At 41.5% G+C, this 19,050-nt stretch overlaps 3 protein-coding genes and 1 long non-coding RNA gene across 4 annotated transcripts in view; 2 read left to right on the plus strand and 2 right to left on the minus strand.

The window, feature by feature from the left end:
- LOC125778611 (uncharacterized) overlaps window positions 1–18,597 on the minus strand; it is a 97,702-nt gene extending 79,105 nt beyond the window's left edge. The window contains exon 1 of the long non-coding RNA XR_007422814.1: window positions 18,544–18,597. This is a non-coding gene — a long non-coding RNA (uncharacterized LOC125778611). The remainder of the gene's footprint in view (window positions 1–18,543) is intronic.
- On the minus strand, window positions 4,604–5,541 carry LOC105227857 (translation initiation factor IF-2). The gene has a single exon (XM_011207394.3). The coding sequence runs from the start codon at window positions 5,465–5,467 to the stop codon at window positions 4,712–4,714; it is 756 nt and encodes a 251-aa protein (XP_011205696.2). The 5' UTR covers window positions 5,468–5,541; the 3' UTR covers window positions 4,604–4,711.
- Window positions 7,897–8,697, plus strand: LOC105225968 (translation initiation factor IF-2). Its single transcript, XM_011204657.2, has one exon. It carries the CDS (start codon window positions 8,016–8,018, stop codon window positions 8,541–8,543), a length of 528 nt encoding a protein of 175 aa, XP_011202959.2. The 5' UTR covers window positions 7,897–8,015; the 3' UTR covers window positions 8,544–8,697.
- LOC125778610 (uncharacterized) lies at window positions 13,391–14,280 on the plus strand. The gene has a single exon (XM_049457140.1). It carries the CDS (start codon window positions 13,518–13,520, stop codon window positions 13,980–13,982), a length of 465 nt encoding a protein of 154 aa, XP_049313097.1. The 5' UTR covers window positions 13,391–13,517; the 3' UTR covers window positions 13,983–14,280.
- Window positions 18,598–19,050: the final 453 nt, after the last annotated feature.

Raw genomic sequence — 19,050 nt, forward strand, 5'->3', positions numbered from 1 at the left:
AAACTTAGAAATACCTGTGAAAATATGATTGGCACACGCCACCTGTTCGTCGATTTTAAAGCTGCTTTCGACAGCACGAAAAGGAGCTGTCTTTATGCCGCTATGTCTGAATTTGGTTTCCCCGCAAAACTAACATGGCTATGTAATGTAAACTGACGTTGAGATATACCAAAAACTCTGTCAGGATCGGGAAGGACCTCTCCAAGCCGTTCGATACCAAACGAGGTTTCAGACAATCCTATCGTCCAATCTTCAATCTACTCCTGGAGAAAATAATTCCAGCTGCAGATCTGAATAGAAAAGGTACAATCTTCTATAAGAGTGTACAGCTGGCGTCCGTCGATGATATTGACATCATTGGCCTTAACAACCGCGCCGCTAGTTCTACTTTCTTCAGCCTAGATACGGAAACAAACCAAATGAATCTGGTAGTGAACGGAAGCAAGACGATATATCTCCTGTCATCAAACAAACAGTCCTCCCACTCGCGACTTGGCTCTCATGTCACTGCTGACGGTCCTAACTTCGAAGTCGTAGATAATTTCGCTTATCTTGGAACCAGTATTAACAGCAACAACAATGTCAACTTCGAAATCCAACCCAGAATAGCTCTTACCAACAAGTATCACTTTGTTCTGAGTAGGCAATTGAGAAGTAAAGTCCTCTCTCGACGAACAAATATGAAATTCTAAAAGTCACTCATAATTCCCGTCCTGCTATATGCTGCAGAAGCATGCACGATGACAATAGTTGACGAGTCGGCGTTACGAATTTTCGACAGAAAGGTTCTGCGGAAGATTTATAGTTCTTTGCATATTGGAAACAACGAATACCGCAGTCAATGGAACGATGAACTATACGTGATATACACCCTGCCAAGAAAGTATCGGGAATTCTTCATTTCCCCCCTCTCATCTATCGTTTATATGGAAAACAGGTAAATGTTTTTTCCTTGTTGGTACAACTGTCCTTAGTTATGACCTCAGTAGTGTTTTTCGAGTACGACGCCATTGACGTTGTTCAACGAATTAAGAGACAGCGGCTATACTGGTTAGGTCATGTCATCCAAATAGATAAAAACGCTCCAGCTTTGAGAGTATTTGACACAGTATCCGCCGAGGGAAGCAGAGGAAGAGAAAGACCTCCACTCTGTTCGAAAGACCATGTGGAGAAGGACCTGGCAACACTTCAACAACAAAGAGAAAGAACGATTGGCTCACTGTCTACGCCAATAATAAGGAAGAATATAATGATTATTACAGAGAGCCGAACCAAGGCGATTTGTTTTCTTCTATGCTATTTGTCAAATCGCAGCCTCAGGCAAATATGCTGAATATTTCATTTCGACAAAAGTCATGCCATTATTATTAAAAGCAAAAAAGTTATAATTTCAGACTACTCATTTTCCCTACGCCTGTCAGCAAACAAATGCAAATAAGGCAGAGCCTTGCATTCTGCTGAATTTCTAGTACAAATTCTGATTATTCAATGTTTTTTTCTGCAGCTCTTTTGACATACTTTAATGTGTCTGCTTTTGTTGCTGTTGTTGCGCCCACAGCTGCGGCGATAATCAGCCTCATTTTTGTGCCCTCTAACAGCCACATTATCACACACACCCACACACACATAGTACACCAAGGAAGCCCACTTCATTCACATCCAGCCTGGCCGCGCCGGAGGGCTTCTTGCTATTGTTGTCGCTCTCAAAGCCAAACAACCAAAGAGACATGCAAATTGTCCAAACTATCTGTGCACTACTTCATGCTGTCTTGCAGTGCCTTTTTATTTCACTTCCAAAGGCTGCGAGGAATTTCTCATTCGCACATTCCAACAGTTCCATTAAGCGCGCGCTTTGACGCTGCACTTGCCGCTCAGCTCGCGCGCACGCTTGCTCACCAACCAACCTGTGGCATCTGTAGGTGCTGTGACCGCGACAAATAAAATTCAATAAAATTGCAAATCCAGTTAGGTGCCTGAGCCATAGTTCCATCAGCTTGCCGCTGCACTTTCCTCTTTAGCCTGCCGCTGCTGCGGGCGCTCGCGCCTTATCGCCGGCGTCCGGAGGTGACAAGTGGCAAAATATGGCTCATAATCAGTCACATTAAGGACAATGAGAAAGCGCACATAAATGTACGAGTAGGTACCTTTGTGTCTACCAATACAAGTACATTTGCTACGATTTTGTATGTGTGTATGTGTGTGTTGAACAAGGAAGACCAACAAAGGCTCAAGCCAGGAAATGCCAGTGAAATAATTCAGAAAATTTTCGAAAACAGAATGATGAAGTAAGTCAGGGATCTCGTGGAAATCATTGTTGCCACAGCTGGCTCAGCTCGACAATGCCGACGGAAGACAAACTGGCTAGCAGTTAAACAGAGTAGCGGCTGACGGGGGTGTGTTCGTACAACCGAGGAGCAAAGGATATTCAGCTGCCGTACTGATTGCTGTCATTTTGACGCAATAAAAGCACTTCGTGTGAAGTGAAAAATGCAACTGAATAGCTGATGATGATGATGGCGGCAAGGACGAGCATAACAATGCATTGAACCAATACGACTGCAACGGCAGGGAATGCGACGTACCAAGGCAGTGTAAAAGCTACGAAGTGAAGGTGGGCCAAGCACAAGTATTGAATCTCGTAATGTTGTGAGCTGAGGATGAGCGTATTTACCGAAGAAGCTATGTTGGTAAAGTTTAATGAGTTTTTAAATTACGGTAAATGTTGCTCGGCGACGCTCTGCTGCTGCTGAGTATTTATTAATCTGTTGAGGCGAACTTGCAAACAAACAAGGAAGATGCCACGACATTTACAACAGCTTTATGCTACGTCGGTTAAGGAAGTCAAAGATCGTTAACGATGCCTTGAAGCGTAGACTATTTATAACAAGCAATAAGGATATATGTATTTACGTGAGCATGTATGTGGGATTGCGGTCAACAGTAGGGCTCAAAGGAAAAGTTGAGGCTTTAATTGAAATGTAAGGTTCACCTCGAGAGAAAGGGCAAAAAGAGATGCGAGCTTGAAACAAGGGAGCTTAAATCTTGACAGTTGTTGCAGCTCAACGGAAAGTTGCCAGTAGTGAGCAAAATTACATGCAAAACCTTCGGACAAGACAGGCAATTCCAGTGTCAACATCTACGTGGACCTCAATCAATCAAGGCAGTAACCTCGTATCGCATATCGGCTGGAAGGGTCTTGGGAAGCAGCAGTAGAAAGTGTTGCCAGAAATGAGCAACTTCACTTTTTCTGGGCTCCAGATCACAAAGGGATCGAAGGCAATGAAATAGTCGACGAGATTGCCAAGAATGAAGTATGGCCGACATCTGAAAACCTGATGAAAATTACAAAAGCCGTGCATTGTCTACACTGCAATCTTCTGGGGCCTCTCGGTATGATACATTGGATGAGGTACTGATAGTGAGACCCCAGAGTCTGTTAAAATTCATGTCAAGCGCAAGCATTCTAAAGGATGACTACTCCCCTTGGATCTAACAACTGAACTCCATCTGGTATTGCAACGAACCAAAAGAGGTCTATGCGCGGCTTATTAGCCAACCTGATTAACCTAACATAAGCTAAACTTTGGGCATAGGTTAATAGGAAGGAGATCGGTGGATACCCTCACTTTTATTCAGGAGATAAGGCTTCAAGTCAAGTTAAAAGCGGATGGCTGACAGAGAGCGGCACGCGATCTATCAGTAAAACTTGGTATGTCTACACGGACGGGTGTGGGCGCCAAGATTTATTGCGCGGAGCTAGATCCCGGCCGATCTTGGAACCTGTCGGTATACTGCAGTACCTTCCAGCAGAAGGTTTTGCGGACCGGAAAGCTGCTGATAAAGCTGACAATGCAGGAAAAAACGTAAAGAATGACAATGGCGTCGGCAGCCAAGCGGCAATTAAAGCAGTAATCTCACATCCCATTGCAACAGAGAATGTGCTTAGAAGCGGAGAGGCAGGGGCAGCTGCATATATACTAGGTGCCAGATCGCCAGGGCGTTCTGGGAAATGAAATAGCTGATAAGATTGCCAAGAGTTCTATTTGCTTGACTACCGAACAAATTGGACCGACTTATGGTAAAGACTTCTGAAAAATATACGGAAAACTTCCCATAGATATGGAGAGTTTGGTAAATGGTCTTCCGACTCCTGCACCGATTCCCTTCGACGTGTTCGAGTCGTCAGTGTACCACTTGATTGTACTATTCCTAAGCAGTAGGCCGAGAGTGGAATCATTCCATTCAGCCTTGCTACCGAGGGTAACCTTGAACTTCTTGATGAAGTTAATTCTTTAGGTAATGCTGTCCCTTGGGAGAAGAGCTAATGGTATTGGATGAGTTAAGTCTTTCATCCGGTGGGACGTGATTACCTTAACCCTGCCACACTTCTGGTATCATTTGTAGCAGTGATTGTTTGGCTAACGGATCAGATGAAGTGGTGCGAGCGTGAAAGCCGGCCAGTGTAACCTAACCTAACTTAACCTATATCCAGTATTTCTACATGGTGCAACTGTATGAAATCCTCCTACAAAACTGTTGACTCAATATTTGAGGACATAAGCAATACTAATCTGACCTATGAATTAAATAAAAACTACCGTTGATTTTCGATTTTTTCGTTTATTTATATTTTGTTTATATATTTTTTGGTTGTATAACTTTCCTATAACATTTCTAATACTTCAATAAAACAAATAACGAAATCACATTCTTACCACGACTGGTAGTGTGAGGTTAAAGCGAATGGCGAATTAATCACTACATAAGACTCGCCGAGTGGCGTACCAAGGGAGGCGCTGAAAAGTGGCGCTGGTTCCACCTGCACCAAACGTTCCGAGCTGATCACCACCTTGCTGGGTGCAATGGCCGGCGCCGACGCTACAGCGGGTGCTGCCACAACCACTGTCGCGGCAGGCGCGGGCTTTGCCACCAAACGTTGTGTGCTCACCACTTGCTTAATGGTCGCTTTCTGCTGGGGTGCGTTAACGATCTGCTTAATGATGGCTTTTTGTTGTGGCTTTCTCTGCTGCAGGCGTTGAGACTGCTGCACAAGTTGTAGTTGAGCCCTTTGTTGCTTGGGACGCTGTTGTAAACGCGAGGGGCGCGACACGGTCAGACGTGCGAATTCCTCGGCTTCGGGATTGGGCGCAAACTCTGCTGGTGCATCGACTACGGGCAAAGGATCTGTTGCGGGCAATGGTGGGCCGTAGGTAGGGTCAGGTGGACCGTAAACCAACTCGGGTTCCACTTCTTCCTCCGCTTGGAAGGGATTTTCCGGCTTCAATTCATCGGCTGAGGGGTAGGGTGCCAGCTCAGGCTCTTCTGGTGCTGAGGGCACCGATTCCTGACGTGCGAAAAATGGTCTACGCTGCTGTAAGCGGCTATTGCGTTGGCGGTAGCGTGGTGGCTCTGCATGCGCAAAGGCCACGGCCAAAACTAGTAATATTATGACGGTCTTGTGGAACATCTTCTTGGAAATTTTTAGTTGTAGAAAGTGTATTCAAAACTTTGTCGTTTAAATTGTTGAATTTGAGTGCTGTTGCTCCTCCAGCTGCCTGTTGTTGTCTGATTTATATCGCGTCCGACGACAACGTTTTATACTATCCAACACTTTTTCACGCACGCACTTCGAAATGCCTGTGTTTTTTAGCTAATTTAGGCTGACATTCGCACTATTTTTTCGTTTGATACTTCGCAATTGAATTTTTTGATATTTTGCACGTTTAGTTCACTACGAGATTATTATTAAATATAATTAGTCACCTGTTTACTTGATTTAACTTTTTATTAAACAGCGCTCGCATATAAATGAGCTCGGATATTCCCTTTGGGCTGTCAATCGCAAAGCTTACTCATTGAACTAGCCTGGGCTGGCACTTGTTAAGCTTCACTGTTTAAGTCCCGCAAAACCATTTGAGGGTTGCCTTGCCATAATAAGTGTTTGTAGGGTCAATGAGTTCCAAGTTTGGGCGCAAATTTTTTACATATAAATATTTCGGTGATTGGTTATGCGGAAAATACATTTTTTATACTTGACAATGAACGCAAATATGAAAATCTGGCTATACTATTTCTAACTGTAATATTTTACTTCAGCACAAAGCAGTTCAACTCCAAAAATGGAAGAGTGTAGCTAGATAATATTGAGAACTGCGTTCTTCTTGCTTTAGTTAGCTTTATTTTCCTCTACGAGATATTTTTTTTTAAAACGTAAGTTATAATCAGCGAACCTATGGCAAAGTGGCAGTCATTAAGCTTTCCTACGAGTTCAACAAACTTAAGGGTATGCGCCTTAATCTTACTTCAGATTCGATCCCTTGTTAAATACAAAAGTTTTCCTTACAAAGTCTGGCTTTTGATCAGTCAGTTTGTGTGGCTATATGCTATAGTGGTCCGATATGAGCAATTTCTTTCAAAGTTGTCTGTCTGACTCTGGGTTTTCTGCTTACGGGGCATTGGCATCTGAAATCAATTTTACATCAGAGCCACTCATCTGATAGGTCGAGGTGCTTTTTTGGTGCGTGGGTCGAGAACTGAGTGCATCTAATTGCAGAATGCCCAATGTACTCGGACATTAAGGATCTGGGTGGTGTGGGGTTAGCTAAACCGATGGGCGCTTAGACGTTTAGATCTCCACTAGTCGGAATGCCTAACTTTTGGCTCATTTGCGCAGCAAAGCCGTTTAACTGGGAATTAGGGCTAGCTTAATTAGGGCTGTTAATGGTGTAATGAGCGTATGGGGTCCAACCCGTGGTTGCCAGTTCAAACCAGTATAGAAACTCAATTGGTAGTAGCTTCGGCTACGAGGTCCGACCGGAGACTTAATTGTGGTACCACAGAGAGCAAGAGCCCTTGGAGTTCGCTCAAACCTGCTCATGCGGACTGGCCCCTCGGAGAGTATCGTGGTGGTTGTGGTTAAAACCCAAATGCCGGAAGAACTGACACTTTGTCAGTTGAATGTGGAGTTGCATTGCCACCGGATGTTAGAACAAAGTACGGCATACATTTTAGATGGGTCTTAAACCATACCAAGGTGGTTAGTGTGTCTATTCCACACTGTCAATTGGTACTGAAAATGCCTAGCTGTCGATAAAAGGTAGCCACGTTAAACACACCGGACTTGCTTCAGTTTGTATGACAGCTATATGATATAGTTCTACGGTATCATCGGCTCCGACAAAAGATCAGCTTCTTGGTAAGGAAAAAACGTCTGCCAAATTTCAGATGAATAACTCAAAAACTTAAGGGTTATTTCGGATGTTTACAGATGGACGGTAGGATGGATAGGTGAACAGGCCGACGGATACGGCTAAATCGACTCAACTTCTCACGCTGATCATTTATATGTATTTTTTATAAGGTATCTGACTTTTCCTTATGGCTGGTACAAACTTCGTGACTCTGTTGAGGGTATTTATTTATAGATAATGATCACAAAAGCTCATTTTTTGCGTTAAAAGTTTAGTTTTCACATCACCTGCTTGAGTTCGGCTCATAACATTTCCCTGCTTCATAATTTTATATGGTTAAATGTAAAGTGTCTGCGGCAGCCACATTTGGCGCCCGATTAGCCATTGGCCCTTGACATAGCAGTCAAACGAGCGGAACAACCTCAACGTTATTGTCACGTAAAGGCAGTGAGCAGACAAGCGATTGACGCTTCGTCACACAACTATTGGAAGCGCTCACCTACAACGACTGCTAGGTATACGCTACAACAACAGCAACAACGACTACACCGGCCGATGTCAGTAAGACTGGCCGTGTTGCACCAAATTTGGCAGGAGGCCTATAAGTTGTGCGTGTAATTGAGCGTAACCGTAACTTTAGAATCGTTTTGATGAATTATGTCTATAAAGACACAGATTTTGTGCCAAAGTATAAAAGCACAGTAGTGCTGAGGTTAAGATAGCATTCTTGCGAACAACCAGCGGCAGTCTAACAGGCCAGTAGCAGCACCGACAACCTCAACTCAAAGGAATATTTAACCAACTTAGCGACAACTCCACCACAAAATGTACAAGTACACCGCTCTACTGGCGCTACTTTTCGCCGCCACCTTGGCAGTGGTTGCCGCGGAGCCACCACGTTTTCGTGCAGCACTTAGACGCTCGCCGGGTCGCTTCCTTGCGCGCCAAGAGGTGGCGATCGCCGACAACGCGGACGATGCGCCACCCGCTGTAGCGGCTGATCAACCTGCGCCATATCCACCAGCCGGCGTTACACCATCCATACCTTTCGATTTGCCGACAGAGACAGAGGCACCACTGCCCGACGAAGTCTACGGCCCACCAGAGGCGGAGGAACCCACGCCCGATCCAACCTACGGTCCACCAGAGGAGACTACCACTTTGCCGGCACCCGCTGATGGCGTTATCGTATCCGAAAACCTGATTCAACCACGTCGTAAGCCTGTTTTGGCCAAACAACGCGCCCGTGGCGTTGTGCGCTCGCAGCCGTTGATACTGCAAGCTGTGCCTGCTGCACCAGGAGTTGTAGAGCTCGTGCGCGCTGAGCCCGGTGTTGTTTATCTTTTGAAGTAAATGAATGAGTTATAACGTAGGGAAGCGGCGAGATTTTGAGGTATAGGGCAGTGCATGAATCATTTCAAATTTGTTTTGTTTGTTGTTAGGCTGAAAGCGATTATAAAAGCGATACTAATAAATATTTTTCAACGATAATAAGCTCAAGTTTTCTTTAAGTTTGCTTGCTTGCTACATTCTTTGTAGTCTTTATTATGCTTGCTAGTGAATTTGCCTTCACTTTTCCAAGTTAATATTTTGATTTGTTTGACTTTTCCTGCTGCTGTCGATGCTTAAACTTGCCATAAATGTGATAAATACTTAATTCGATTATGAAGTGAAATCGAACGTGAAAGGTGCCGTTGAATTCCCTTGCGGAAACTTGCTCTGCAACTGCCTGAAGAAGCTCAAGCTTTGTTAGTTTGTGAGTTTATGCACGAACTTGTACTTTCCCTTGAACTTGAAAATCAGCTAACCTTGGCACTACTTCGTAAACTTTTCAGAAATCAAAACATATACATATGTGTGTGTATGTGTGCATATGTTTTGCTTATGCCTGGTTGTGTATTTGTGTTGTTTGCCCACATCAAACTATTAGTCGTAGGTAAAATATTCGTTGCACGTACAACGGTACCGGCGACTGTACACGCATTCGCTTTTACAAAGGCAGTGCAAGAAATAAAAATAAAAACAATCTAGAAACTGCTTGTATTAATTTATGCATGTGTGGAGAGGTTCAGTAAAAAATTCAAAAGAATTAGAAAAAAATATATTTTCATAATTTTTTAGCCAACTTTGGGTGCATTCGTTTAAGGGAGGGCTGCCGAAAAGGCTACGCGCGCTAAGCAACTTGTTCGTCCGACTCTTATGTTGTTGTAGCGGCATAAAACATTCCTCAAGCAATTTCGAGGAATGGTGTCAAGTTGACAGTCCTTCCCCGGATAAAATTTCCGGCCCATTCCGGTTACTTGGATCTGATTTTCTTGGGAAGGGTCCGACTCTTAGCCGCAACTGCGGTGCGCTGCAGACTACACCAACAATAGCGAGTTAAAACATAGCAGCCCGGGCTATGACCGACAATTGCATTGCTGTAAAAATATAAAGAGTACCAACCAAGTTCACGCTGAAATTCTCTCCACCTTAGTAGCCCGCACTTTGCTCACATACCAACAAGGGTTATATGGATGCGAAGGAGGCTCTAAAGCAGAAGCGCAATGAAATCTGGTGCGGATTAGTTGAAGCTAGGAAGTTTGGAGGGAAAATTGTCTATAAGGAGCTCACCGTCAAGTTTATTTTTAGGCTACCAGACAACTGTAGGGTTCTTCAGACGGAAGTAGTGGAGCCGATAAACTAGAAAGAATGGAGTTGGGTCTTCGTTGTCATCCTGCGTTCTAGTACTAGACCTATGGACATCGTGTGCGTTCAGCAGACGTCAGTCCAAAACCAGCATCTGGGCGCCTCCGATATACTTCTGGTCTACAGCACAACCTAAGAGATCAGAGTATAACCTACTAGACCTTAACAAGAATAATCTTGCCGTAATCACAGAATTTTTTTACTGCATATTCAATTGGCAGACGGCGGTCGAGGAACAGCCTATACGCAAATGCAAGATCCATCTAGTCTAGAGTAGAACCTGAGAGATCTACTTGCCCTTGTAAGATTAATCTTGCCACAATCGTAGAATTTTTACTGGACATTATTCACTCGTGCTGTAAGACTAAAAATCCAGTTTGAAACAGAATGTAAAAGTTGTATGGAAGCAGTTAAGGTGGAAACATTCAAGCATGCTTTTGCAATACTGAGGTTGAACCATATCGAAAGTCGCAGCTTCGATGACATGGCACATAGCCGAAACTGACATACATAACCGAAACAATGGATCAAAGCGCTTCATCGATTCATAAGGACCTTCAATTTTATAGGAGATCTGAAATCACAACCGACTGACGTTATAAGATGTCTCCGTTAGGAACAATCTTTTAACCTAACCTTGGGTTGTGCTTGAAGTATAATTTCATCGACTGCCATTAAAAAGGAAAACAACGTCGACAGTGAAATACGGTAGAAATACGAAATCACAACCAGAATGGCCACCGTTAGAAGAAGCACGAAGTATTGTTGTCTCAAGCAGAGTTATTTGCAAGTTGTACATTCTAGATTTGAACTGTAGCGATTCTTTTCAGTAAGCAGATCTCAAAAGAAAAAGGAATCGCATTTCAAAAATGGTATCAAGCTCGGAGCTGGATCTATGGCGGCCCTTCAGGCTTCTGGGATCCTGCAGTATCTTCCTGACAGAAGTCTGTGTTTAGAAAAGCGACGTGTTTAGAAAAGAGACGTTAGAAAAACGAAAGCACAACCGGAATGGCTCCCGTTAGAAGAAGCATGAAGTATTATTGCCTCAAGCAGAGTTATTTGGAAACTGTTCTATCTAGATTTGGACTCTAGAGTAACTAGACCTTAAAAGAAAAGCAATCGTATTTCAAAAATGGTATCGAGGACGGAACTAGATCTTAGGACACCCTTCAGACGTATGGCATTCTGCAGTTATTCCTAACTAAAATGAAAAAAGCGGTTCGGAGCTATCAAGATAGATAGGAACATAAAAAGAATCAATATATAGTTCGATAGGCAACCGACAATAATCTCACATCACATTACGGCAGCGAAAATCTTAAGAATAAGGTAGGCAGTAGATATAATAGCTTACGGAAAGCGGCTGCATATACAAATATTTTCCAGACTACAAAAGAGTGCCGAAAACGAAATAGTTTATGAGAATGCCAAAACTAATATACGTCTGCTTACTGAACCAGTGCAGCCAATAAGGAAGTCGTTAAAGACGATACATAAAGAAAATATACGAAAGGACTGACAGACGGATGAGGGTAAGATGAAATTTCTTATAGGTATACGGAATTGCCAACATCATGTGTAAAGGAAGAGAGGAAAAACACGGATGATCTTTACTCACGTCATAGCAAGTATTCATACTTAACTACAAATTGGAGTCCGCGAAAGGAAATCGCAGATGAGAGAGCTTCCGCACAGATCTCTTCTAGAGAAACGTACTTTAGTCCTTTACTTTCATAAAGTTCGTAGTCTTAACTAATTTATTTGTGTATAAGTATTACCAAAACCTATAAAATCTGGCAATGAATTTCGAAAACGATTGTGAAGCTCTGCACTCAAGTAAAGGAACATAAAACCGAATTGTACACTGACACCTTCAAAACTTTATAGCGCCATATAGCAAGCGTTTAAATGCAAATTCGCTTAACTAAAATGCCACTTGAATAGTCTGTGCTGTATACAGACGCGCGATATCAGAAATCCATAAACCTTGCCGCTCACATTCGTACGCCAATGCGCTTGTCATAATTGAGTCAATATTATTTAGTAGGGGTTTTATGATATTTTTATTGCCGCGAACACTAAAACTTCACAAACCAAATGCACCCAAACAGTCAGTTAAGCCGTCAAAAACTTTGCTATTTGGTTGTCTATAATTTCGACTTCCACACCGCCGCCGCCGCTGATGGACAGCCGCACCAATTTTGTTTATTGTATGACATTCATCTGACATTCGTTTGACATATGTAGACAAGCGAATGGGCAATTTAGCGACGTGGCTGCAAACAATAATGAGCAAGCAACTATTTTGAGCGAAACAACAACAAACTAACAACAATAATAATGGGTATAAGAAGAAGCAGCGTTGCGTACTTGACTTGGAACTACGCCGGGTACGTCAACACTATGTGTGACCATGATTATGCTGACCACAATAATAGTCACAACAAAATTTGACAGGAAAAGCAGTAGAAAAACGAAAAACAAGCTGCGAGAATTGAAATTAGTATGCAGCGTTGGGTGCGCTAAGCGTCAGCTTGACTAATGCCTATAGTAGGAACGTAAAGAATTTTGGCAGCCGAAACTTGGCTGCCTTAATTTTGTGTTAGCCGGCTTTTATACCCTACACAGGGTATATTAAGTTTGCCACAAGCTTTGCAGCAACCGAAAAGTAATCTACGGAAACTAAAGTATTAATAAATGATCGGCTTTCTGAGCTGAGTCTATTTAGCCATTACTGTCTCTTGATCCGTCTGTGTATACGCGAATTAGTGACTCGATTCTTGAGATATCGATCTCATATTTTGCCAACATCCTTAACTCATTAAGAAGCTATTAATTTAATGGAACAGTCGATATCGGATAACTATAGCATATAGTCGCCATACAAACTGACCGATCAAACTCAAGTCCTTGTAAGAAAAACTTGTTCATTTGGAGAGATATCCTCCTGAAATTTTTCATGGATTCTTGCCCAAAGCAAGGCTAAAATATATGGAGACAACTTTCAGATCAGACCAGTCTAGCATATAGCTGTCATACAAACTGAACGAGCAAACTCAAGTCCTTGTAAGGAAAACTTTTTTATTTGGAGAGATGCACTGCTGAAATTTGGCATGGATATTTGTCCAAAGCAACGCTAAAATATCTGGAAAAATGTTTCAGATCCGATCACTTTTGCACATAGCTGTCATATAAACTGACCGATCAAACTCAAGTACTTGTAAGAAAAACTTTTTTATTTGGAGAGATACACTGCTGAAATTTGGCATGGAAACTTGTCCAAAGCAAAGCTAAAATATCTGGTGAAAATTTTAGATCGGACCACTCTAGCATAAAGCTGTCATACAAACTGACCAAACAAAATCGAGGAAAAATTCATTTTATATCGACTTTTGTTATAAAAATGCACCTGTGAAGGGTATTATTTTACGCGTAATTCGTTTTTTTCCTGTTTTAATTTGAAATCATTTAATTTCGTATGCGTTTAGTCACTGGCAAAATGCTGTGCATACTTCGAGCGATTTTTTCAAATAAATCAGAATTAGTTGTGAACTTAGCGTGAAAGCTTGAAAGTCTGACGCAGCAGCAGTGACAGTGTTTTAATATCACGAACACTCCTTTCTTTTAATTTTATATAAAATGAAACAAATCACTTTCACATTACTGTTATTGCTGCTGCTGGCGCACAGCTACGGCAGTCCAGCGGCACAACACATGCGCTCAAATGCCAAAGCTTTGCAGAATTCGCACGCAGCGCGTCAGCTGGCGCCGTATCCAGCGGCAGGCTACAGTCCGAAGGTGCCCTTTGAACTACCGACCGACCAGGCAGCCGAAGCGGCAGCAGAAGAGGTGACAACAGCGACGACCACACAGCTGGAAGTGGAAGATGACGCAGAAACTGACGCAGAAGCGGCTGAAGATTTGGCCGAAGATGTGGATCCGATCGCGGCCGATGCGGCCGAGGATGACACGGAACCCTTGCCGGAACCGGACGCGCGGGTGAGCAGCAAAGACGACGAAGAGCAGGATGAGAACGCAGACATTATACCCGAAAGCCCTGCTGGTCCCACACCGAGCAAGCGCTATTGGTTCTTTCGAAAATGAGTGAGAGTGCGAAGCAGTTTGGCAAATGTTATGTAATATAAACAATAAATATTTTTTTGCTTTTGCTTCAAACTAATTTATTTTGATAAATAAAACAATGTAGCAAAGCTGAGTGAGTGACTTTTCTGGCAGTACAATGTTTGCATGTCTGGATGAAAGCTACCAAACGCACAGTGGACGGCTGCGTTGCGACAGGCAGGCGGCAAACTTGCAATAACGGTATTTGCACAAGGCAAACAACAAGCAAACTAGCAAACTTTGCGCAAACATTTTCTTTATTTGCATCTTTTTGCATACGCACATACATACGCAAAAGCATATTTACGCACACATGCTTGTGTAACAGTAAAATTTTTAAAGCTGCATAGACATATTTGCGGATTTGTATGCGTAATTACCGTTTCAACCGCAAAAATATTTACTCAGCGTCGGTAAACAATAAATTTATGCTTATGTTTGTTTATTTGTGTGTGTGTGTGTGTGTTGCAGCACTGTAAATCTTTGCAAACACACAGAGCTTGCCTACGCAATTAAGCCTGGACAAATATGGGCGGTCATTTGTGTGTGTGTGCTTTCAATTATTTAGTCTGTGGTGAACACACAAAAACTCAGCCGGTTTTTTTGCCAATAGTTTGAGGAAATTGAGACCCAAAGATCATATTTGTTTTCTAATCTCCCACAATGTGTTCACTTGAAATACGCCCAGCAGGTGGTGCGCACATTTAAAATAACACTTGATTGTTTAACGGTAATAAAACAACAAGAAAAAATATGTTGTAATATAATACCCTTCACAAATACAAAAGATTTCTTATTTTGATTGTTCAGTTTGTATGGCAGCTATATGCTATAGTGATCCGATTTAAAAAATATTTTTGAGAATTGTACCGTTATCTTAGATTATAATCCACGCCGAATTTCGTGCCGATATCTCATCAAATAAAAAAGTTTTTCATACAAAAACTTGATTCTCATCGATCAGTTTGTATGGCAGCTATACGCTATAGTCACCCGATCTTAACAATTTTTTCGGTGATTGTACCGTTGCTGTATATAATAACTCAGCCCAAATTTTCAGACGATATCTCGCCAAATAAAAAAGTTTTCCATACAAGTACTTAGTTCCGATCATTCAGTTTGTATGGCAGCTATAGACTATAGTAATCCGATATCATCGTTTCCAACAAATAAGCAGCTCCTTTGAAAGAGAGGGACGTGTGCGAAACTTCAGATCGATATCTCAAAAACTGAGAGACTGAATCCTGTATATACAGACAGACGGAGAGATGGACGCGGACTCTACTCTGATCATTTTCTATATTTAGGCCGTAAAAAGAGCCTAAGATGCCTTCGTAACATATATCCTATATGAGTGGTGCACCCACCTAACCAGTCCCCTTTCTATCTTGAATTTGTCCCTTGACGCGGGATCACTTTCGCATTATTCCAGGCCAAAGTTTCCAAGATGGACCTACAATATTGCAGATCAATTTCTGCTCTCCTAGCGTCAAGGGATGCCTACGATTTTGTATCCAGCATTAAGTTATTTGTTCACTTTCTATTGACAAGTATTTATCGGGACCTAAGAAAGCCTAAAATGCTTTCGAACCATATTGAGATCATCGTGAGTGGTGCACCTACTAAACATGGATTTCTTCCTTATCCGGGACCGCTTTTGCATTATTTCAGCGCATGGTTTCCAAGATGGATCTATTACAGGTCAGTTTCAGCTCTCCCTGCGTCCGGGGTGTCAAAGATTTTGTATCCAACATTAAGCTATTTTTTCACCTTCTATTGGTACGAATTTTCGGGGACCTGAGAGACGGCATTATGGTTTGCATAGTCCATCAGTGTTAAACAGTAGTTCACCTCGCTTTGTTTCCTATTTTACCAGATCTATCTTTGATTAGTTTAGCAGTCCATCTTCTTTTGCGTTCCCCTGTACACCGATCTCATACTATTCGCAAAACCATCATCTACCTTGGGACCCAACACTCACTATTGGCTAATATTTTACCGAATAGACCACGTCCAGCACGCAGTGAAGAATAGAAGATAATAGCAGTGAAGAGTATAACAGTCATAACTGGGGGTGTACACGAAAAGGCCGTGGAGACTCGGTTTCGGAATGACGCATGGAAAGGCTTGGCGCATTTATGTGGAGATCTTAAACTGAAAGCATACAAAATACAGCTTATGCAAAAACCTTAACCCTGTTCAGGGTATAATAACGAAATCAAAGCATATGTTGCAGCAACAAAACATGCAACGCATTGAATTTTATTCAATTTTCTATGCGACAAAGCAATTCGCTGTGAAAATACCTACACAAGTGGGTAATAATATTTTCCACGTACACATATATAGGTGAATGGGTGTGTGTGGGATGTGCGAATGCATAAAAATACAGGCCATACTCGGTAAATGCAAATATTTATGCAGGCATACTCCTACGCACACGCATACACATACACAAATGCATTCATAAAAGCGCTCAAATGTGAGTGTGTGCTTGCTACGCTTGGATTGCATACGGCTTCATTCAGTTCTTTTTGCCAACTAATACCTATACGGCATATATGCGCGCGTGTATGTGTGTGTTTAAGCATTGTGTCAAATCAGCGCACTTGGCGCAGCCGAGCGCAACATATTTCACTAAAATAAAAAAAAAATAAAAATAAAAAAAAAATAAATACAACTACGCACATAACACAAACCTTTATACAAGCGTGTCTAGCGCTTTTGATTTAAAATTGTTTGATTTTTGCATTTATGCTTTAAACGCTTTAAAGTTAAAATTTATGGCGTTATTGAATTTTTTCATTATTTTTTTTTGCCATTTTACAATTTGCCATAATTTATACTAATACTACAGCAATTTACATTTCAGTTACATTCGATTTTTTCGTTTGCCTGCTTAAAATTTTCAAGTGGTGCATGAGCGGCTGGTGTTGGTAATGTGTCAGCAAATGTCACTCATACGACGTGTATGCCATAATTTAATTGCTGCCTATGCAGTTTGGTCTTAGGTGTTTAAATAAATGCCTTATAAAATTGAAATTAATTTTTTTTATTGGAAATATGCATAGCAAACATTTGTAAACAAATACTGAAAAATATGATATTATTTCAATATTATAGCAAAAAAGTGTTAGTTTTGTACTCTTTAATCTGATTTTGATCGTTTAACTCGTATGGCAGCTATAAGTTATATTGATCCTATCTTCAAATCTTTATACGAAAATTATATCGCTGCCTTTAGTAATTATCCACACCAAATTTCTTAAAGATATTCCGTCAAATAAAAAAGTTTTCCATACAAGGACTTGAATATGGTCGGTCAGTTTGTATGGTAGCTATATGCTTTAGTTCTTCGATCTCAACAATTTCTTCGGAGATTGTTGCGATTCTTCAAGTAATTATCTATGCCAAATTTCATGAAGCTACCATGGCAAATAAAAAAGTTTTTAATATAAGGAGTTAAGTTTCATCGTTCAGTTTGTATGACAGCTATATGCTATAGTTGTACGATGTTAACAATTCTTTCGGAGATTATAGCGATGCTCTCGATAATAACATATGCCGAATTTCGTGAGAAGACGCTGTCGAATAAAAAAGTTTTCCATAGAAGGACTCAAATTTGAACGGCCGATATCAGCGCAACCGGGACTATCGGTTTTCGAAAAATGCAAAAGAACAGCCAGTACGATGAGGAATGCCGTATCGCAACGGAGAGAAAACATACTGCCTATCTCGCAACGTTACAATCGACCACAGCACGTGCGGGATGGTATAGATACCGAGAGTTGAAGAAGAAGCGCGACGCACTTACAGACAAAAAAAGAGAGAGGCCGAAAGAATGAAAGGAGAGGTGTGAGTATGAAGAGCTTGAGAAGCTGACAGACGGGGTAATGCTCGAAAATTCTACGGAAAGATGCCGCGGCTAATGGAAGGTTTAAAGATGGGAGCATACTCTTGTAGAACCCACAGAGGTGGTCTAGTGCTACTTTAGACTGAGTAGGCAATTGAGAAGTAAAGTCCTCTCTCGACGAAGAAAAACCAAAATCTATTATTCCAGTCCTACAATATGGTGCAGAGGCCTGGACGATGCCAACAGCTGATGTGTCGACGTTACAAGTTTTCGAGAAAAAGGTTCTGCGAAAGATTTATGGTCCCTTGCGCATTAGCAACGGCGATTATCGCAACCGATAGAACGAAGAGCTGTACGATATAAGTATACAACGACATTGGACATTTACATAGTTCAGCGAATTAAGTGACAACTACGCTACGCTTGCTAGGTTATGTCGTCCGAATTGACGAAAACATTCCAGCTGTGAGAGTATACGACACAGTATCCGCCGGGTGAAGCAGAAGAAGAGAAAGACCTCACTCCGTTGGAAAGACCAGATGGAGAGGGACCTGGCAACACTTGGAACACTCGAACTTTACAATAATACGAGGTCGAGTTTTAGTCATAACAATTTACGCTATCATCATCTTAAGCAGTTATGTATGGTACATTTTTAAAAATATAATGAAAATGTTCAACAGCACTCACCATTAGAACTGATTTCTAAGCAAAGCTGCGCAAATGTATTGTTGTATCCCGCCTGAAATATAAAAAAGAAACAGAGGTATAATAATTTTCTTTTTTTTTAGCGGAATATGTAAAATAAAATGAATAAAATATAGAGAAATTAGTATATTTCTAATATTAAAAATAACTGTTATTCAAATAATGGCGCTTTAAGAGACTTGGAGGAGCAAATATCTAGGTAGTTCTGGTCTAAGGTGCGTACATACTTATAATACTTATTTTATATTGTAATATATATGTATATACATATACATATAAAGATGCCAAAAATTTGTTCTGCTTCTTGTTCGCGTCCACTCTGCCGTTTGAGGCCCAAAAGGAAACGCCAAATCGCTGCCGCTACTAATTAAGACGCACTAAATTATTTTAAGCTGAATTTTCGCACTTCATTTTTGTTTGCTACAACATTGTTGATCTGTCAGTATAGTTCATTACAAATCAACAAGTTGACCCGCAACTAAAAATTGT

Source organism: Bactrocera dorsalis, chromosome 5, assembly GCF_023373825.1.
Source record: "Bactrocera dorsalis isolate Fly_Bdor chromosome 5, ASM2337382v1, whole genome shotgun sequence".
Taxonomy (NCBI): domain Eukaryota; kingdom Metazoa; phylum Arthropoda; class Insecta; order Diptera; family Tephritidae; genus Bactrocera; species Bactrocera dorsalis.

Bases quoted from the DNA above. Each gene is read 5' to 3' on its own strand.
- LOC125778610 (XM_049457140.1), top strand. From the start codon at position 13,518: ATGAAACAAATCACTTTCACATTACTGTTATTGCTGCTGCTGGCGCAC.
- LOC105227857 (XM_011207394.3), bottom strand. From the start codon at position 5,467: ATGTTCCACAAGACCGTCATAATATTACTAGTTTTGGCCGTGGCCTTT.
- LOC105225968 (XM_011204657.2), top strand. From the start codon at position 8,016: ATGTACAAGTACACCGCTCTACTGGCGCTACTTTTCGCCGCCACCTTG.